Source organism: Trachurus trachurus (assembly GCF_905171665.1).
Source record: "Trachurus trachurus genome assembly, chromosome: 21".
NCBI classification, from domain to species: domain Eukaryota; kingdom Metazoa; phylum Chordata; class Actinopteri; order Carangiformes; family Carangidae; genus Trachurus; species Trachurus trachurus.
This window is the reverse complement of record NC_139899.1, coordinates 28,638,185-28,642,987: the sequence shown is the minus strand read 5'-3', so window position 1 is coordinate 28,642,987 and position 4,803 is coordinate 28,638,185. Positions and strand designations below refer to the sequence as shown.

Below are 4,803 nucleotides of genomic sequence, written 5' to 3'. Positions count from 1 at the left end.
GGGGTGCGTTTGTGTCGCGGAGCCGCGGTGCCAGCTGCACCGAGATGAGAGGAGGAGAGCTGTGACACCGGGTCAGAGGCTCTGATCAGCAGGTTTGGTTTCCAGCCACGATGTGGAAGGAGCCTCCACTCTCCTTGTAACAGGTTACAAATCATTTATCTCTAACATCGCTATTAGTCCGACGCTGTTTAATGACGGTAAAAATGAAACACAAGGTAAATATCCTGCATAGTTTCTCTTTTCTGTGCTGCGCTGATCAGAGCGGCGTCCCTAGCAACGGTCTGTTATACATGACGACGGTCCGTTATACAGAAATAACAGACCGCAGAACGCAGCGCTGGACCAATCAGAGAGCAGCATTCAATAGTGCCGTGTAATAAGAGATAATAACACAACGTTACCAGACAGAGTTGTTTTAGATGTAAATGCAGAGATTGTTTGATGAAAAACTGTCCCTGAAGGCAACGTGCATCAGCTGTTTTGCATGAATTTCCCTCTAAAACAACTCTGTGTGGTAACGTTGTGTTATTATCTCATAGCGTGGTGAATGTGCAGGTCACAACTTGTCCACCAGAGCATTGTGGAGTTGTTGGATTGTGTATTTGATGAGTTTGATGAGGGAAACCAAGAAATCCCATTAGCCTCTGTAGCGTAGCTCTGAGCAGCTCACGGCTCTGCTCCGCCGTTCTAAAAATAGCTTGCACCGACAATTAAAGGTAACGAACCTACTGCTATGACTATAGGGATTATGGCAATGGGCCAATTTGCCAAAAATGTTGAACTATCCCTTTAAAGGATGTTGTTTTGTTATGTTTGTAGGTCAGTGATGCCAACGGGGCTCCAACCATCAGGAGGAGGAGGAGGAGGAGGAGGAGGAGGAGGCCGCTGTGCCCCAGTGCCATCAACCTACTAACACACTCAGTCAATAATGGATGAGGCGTCTTCTCCTCCTCCTCCTCCTCCTCTTCCTCCTCTTCTCTCCTTTATTATTCATACAGGTGTTTTACCCACCCTCCTCTTCCTCGCCGTAGTGTCAGAGTGTGTGTCGCAGGCAGTGCAGCACTGGTTTATGGCTAAATACTTGTTGTTGACTCCAGAAACTCGTAGTAGATAGATGAAGTTAGTTTCCCACTTCCTGTCGTCTGCTGGAGCTGCCTGCACAGTGGGAAGTGTGTCTGTGTGTGTTATGTGTGTATGTGTATGTATAGATGTGTGTGTGCATGCATGGGTGCTAGTCGCGGCTCCGGTTGCGTTTCTTGAAGAAGAAGAAGGGCGTCTTCTGCGGAGGACCCAGCAGCATCGGGACCTGGTTCTTGTGTGTGATCCGGACCTGGAGGAACCGGAGAGAAACAAAAACAACAACGGTCACGACTTCCTGCCTCGAACGCACAACAGAACAAAACGCTTTGTGTGTCTCTGTGTGTGTGTGTGTGTGTAGCCGCCCCCATGAAGCTTTAAAACCAGAACAAAATGAAAACTGGTTGAGGAGATAATGTGAAGGATGAAGGGATGAAGGGATGAAGAGATGAAGGACGTGGGAGGACGATGAACAGAGAGAACGGGAGACGAGCCAGAAGAAGGACAGAAGACGACGCTCAGAGTGAAGCTGCTGCACCGCCGCCATCTTGGCAGCGCCTGACTCCGCCCACTGACTCTGTGATCGTCTGGGGTTTTGGTAAGCAACCGGAAACCAGGGTGGGAGAGACAGGCCTTTCCGTCAAAATAAAAGCACCAAGCTAATAAAAATGCCGTGAAACTTTTTAATTTAAAGAATATAATTTACAAGAAAGTCCCCGAGCCATTAAGTTAACCTTTTTTCATTGTATTTAACTGTGTATTACAAGTTATTGTCTATTTTATAAGTTATTTTTTTGGTGAAAACTTTTACTTTGGTGAATTTGGTGAATTCTGGATTCACTCTCTAAACCAGAACCAGAATCCAGACAAAATTCAGAGTGAACGGAAACCAGGCGATTCTCCTCTCTGTATGAAGAGCCTGGTGACGCGAGGCTACTCTCTGAGATGATGATTGATACAAAAATGGGAAAAGGGGCGGAGCCTGTGTGGAGCTGAGACTGTGGTAAAAGCAGGTTTGTTGTAAAACCAAGAGGCCACGCCCACAATTATACAAAATAAAATGTAAACAGATGAGTTACAGACAGTTCAGGTCTGTTTCTGTTCCAGGCTGTAAAACATGTTTATTTCTGCTGTAAAGTTAAAGGACAATTAACATGGGAGTCTATGGAGACTGACTCTAGTGGTCAGGAGAGGAACTGCAGCTGCTGCTTCTTGATGCTAAAAGCGCACACACAATCGCGGTGTTTTATTTTGAAAATTGTTTTAATTTAGAAAATTGACCGGATTCTCTCGCTGTTTCATGTTTGGACTTTCTGCCCAGCTTGATGTGATTACACCAGCGGTAAATATGGGCGCCGAAAGGAAACTGGCTATTGCGGCTATTCGTGGTGCTTCCGTGTCTGGTGGACCGACCCCGGCGCTATGCAGGCACTGCAGCCTACATTTCGAGCAGGTCATTACTGGTAGAATATGAACTTTTCACCCCACGTTCGAACAAATATTTGAATATCGGATAAAAAGTGACAGCCTTACGCCAAAGTAAAAGTAAATGCACAGATGCAGGGTCAAACTACGTTACTGTCAGCTTACTTAACTTAACATTGAATTGGTAGGAATTTAAATGTTAGCATGTCATTTGTTACTTAAAAATTGACTATATTGATTTTTACACATTCATAGTGTTGTGAAATTAATCAATGCATAATAATCTGTGATTATTTCTCTGACAATAATACTAAGAAAATCTATAATTGTGACATCACTAGTTCACAGGCGACTAAACTACATCCTAATAACATCTGCAGCTGCTGTAGCTATGAGCTGGTTTTAAAACTGAAACCTGATTTAAATGTTTAAACATACTGAGGCTGGTTTTACAGCAACAAGGTTTAACTTAGGTTTAACTTTAGGTTTAACTTTTAAACCAGATTAAATCTGATTCTGTTGCAACAAGACTTTTAACCTGCAGTTTTACACTGTGATCTCTGGTAACCAACGACGCTCCAAAACCAATGGCACAGTTCACTTCACTATGTTGTAGCTGTTTCTACTGGCAACACTGTGATGGTTTGTTTTGGAGCGGCTGCCTCTACACAGCTCCTGCCCCTCCCCCACCCACCGCTCTGTTACATCTACTAGATCCTCACATTCATACATTTATTACCACATTTATTCAGCTATTTAGACAAGCTGATATGTCCTCTCATCCATACTGATTAAACTGAGTCTAAAGAAATAAACTTGTCTTCACTTTTATCAGTTAAACCGTTCTGCTTCAGTCCAGACTCAAAGTTTCACTGTGTTTGTTCAGAGCTGCAGTGTGTGTGTGTGTGTGTGTGTTGACACTCACTGTGCAGGGAGGCTGCATCCAGGGCTCGCCATCAATCTGCATGGGCAGCCGCCGGGACGTCCTGCAGAGAGACAGAGAGAGAGGGAGGGGGGGACAGAGAGAGATAGATATTTAGATTTTTAAAATAAACCTTTATTACCGGTTCTTCCTTTACCACAATTCTCTGTTGTTAATCCCAAATTACAACAAAGCGCACAAGACCCTGATCAGAGTAAAAGGCAGATGACACAGAAAAATCAAAACTTCAGGAGAGAGAGAGAGAAGAGGGGGAGGGAAGGGGGAGAGAGAGGGTTGGAGGTTGTGAAGGTCAGATCACACACACCTCAGAGGCACGAGAGGCCTGTTCACACTGTCCCAGGACAGGGTCAAACACTGCACCCTTTGTTCCCATGAGACCCGTTCCCAGACAGACCCCCACCCTCCCCCACCCCCCCACTCTTTAAACTCACAGACCCACTGTACACACACACACACACACACACACACACACACACACACACACACACACACACACACACACACACACACACACACACACGGTCGGTCAGAGTTGGTTTAAGACTTTCACGGCTGCCTCTGCGGCTACAGAAACACAGTGTGGGAGAATGAGAGAGATGAATGCTCCTTTAATTCTGGTCTAGGAAAATATTAGGAGAGAGAGAGAGAGAGGGAGAGATAGATAGATAGATAGATAGATAGATAGATAGATAGATAGATAGATAGATAGATAGACTTCAAAAACATCTGAACTTGAACTGAAAAGTGTCGACACGCTTAATTCAACGTCTCTGACTCAACTTTATCGAGTCAAACGTGTTTCTGTACAAACAAACTGCACCGACATTTTATTAAATACACACACACACACACACACACACTCTGGGAATCATTGTGGTTTTGGAAGCTGAGCGTTTCACTAACCGACTGTAAACCAGCTGGTTTGTACCTTTACCATTTAAACCGACATGCAGCTGTGTTTATTTATTCATGGTACCTATTCACTGTGTTATCCACTGTATATTTGTATCATTGCATTTATTGTATTCAGTACATTTTATCCTTGGCAATGTTGTATGTATCGTCCCTGTTAAATAACATTATAATAAATTAGAATATGGTACTATAGTGTTGATATGCAACGATACCTGTTTTCGGTACTTTTTTGTGTGTATGTCTCACTTGTGAAAGAGATCCCCAATCTCAATGGGATTTCCCGGTTTCCATTAAAGGGATAGTTCAACATTTCTCTAAAACAACTGTCTGGTAACGTTGTGTTATTATCTCATAGCGTGGTGTATGTGCAGGTCACAACTTGTCCACCAGAGCGTTTTGGAGTTGTTGGATTGTGTATTTGATGAGGGAAACCAAGAAATCCC

At 43.9% G+C, this 4,803-nt stretch overlaps 1 protein-coding gene across 1 annotated transcript in view; it reads right to left on the bottom strand.

Annotated features, from left to right (window-relative positions):
- Nucleotides 1-1,127: 1,127 nt before the first annotated feature.
- The window catches only part of dgkg (diacylglycerol kinase, gamma), a gene marked incomplete at its 5' end in the record, with an annotated part of 126,927 nt that continues 123,251 nt past the window's right edge, over nucleotides 1,128-4,803 (bottom strand). The window contains 2 exons of the mRNA XM_083997045.1: nucleotides 1,128-1,330; nucleotides 3,428-3,488. Of these exons, the coding sequence (XP_083853171.1) occupies nucleotides 1,232-1,330; nucleotides 3,428-3,488 (160 nt within the window). The 3' untranslated portion in view covers nucleotides 1,128-1,231. The remainder of the gene's footprint in view (nucleotides 1,331-3,427; nucleotides 3,489-4,803) is intronic.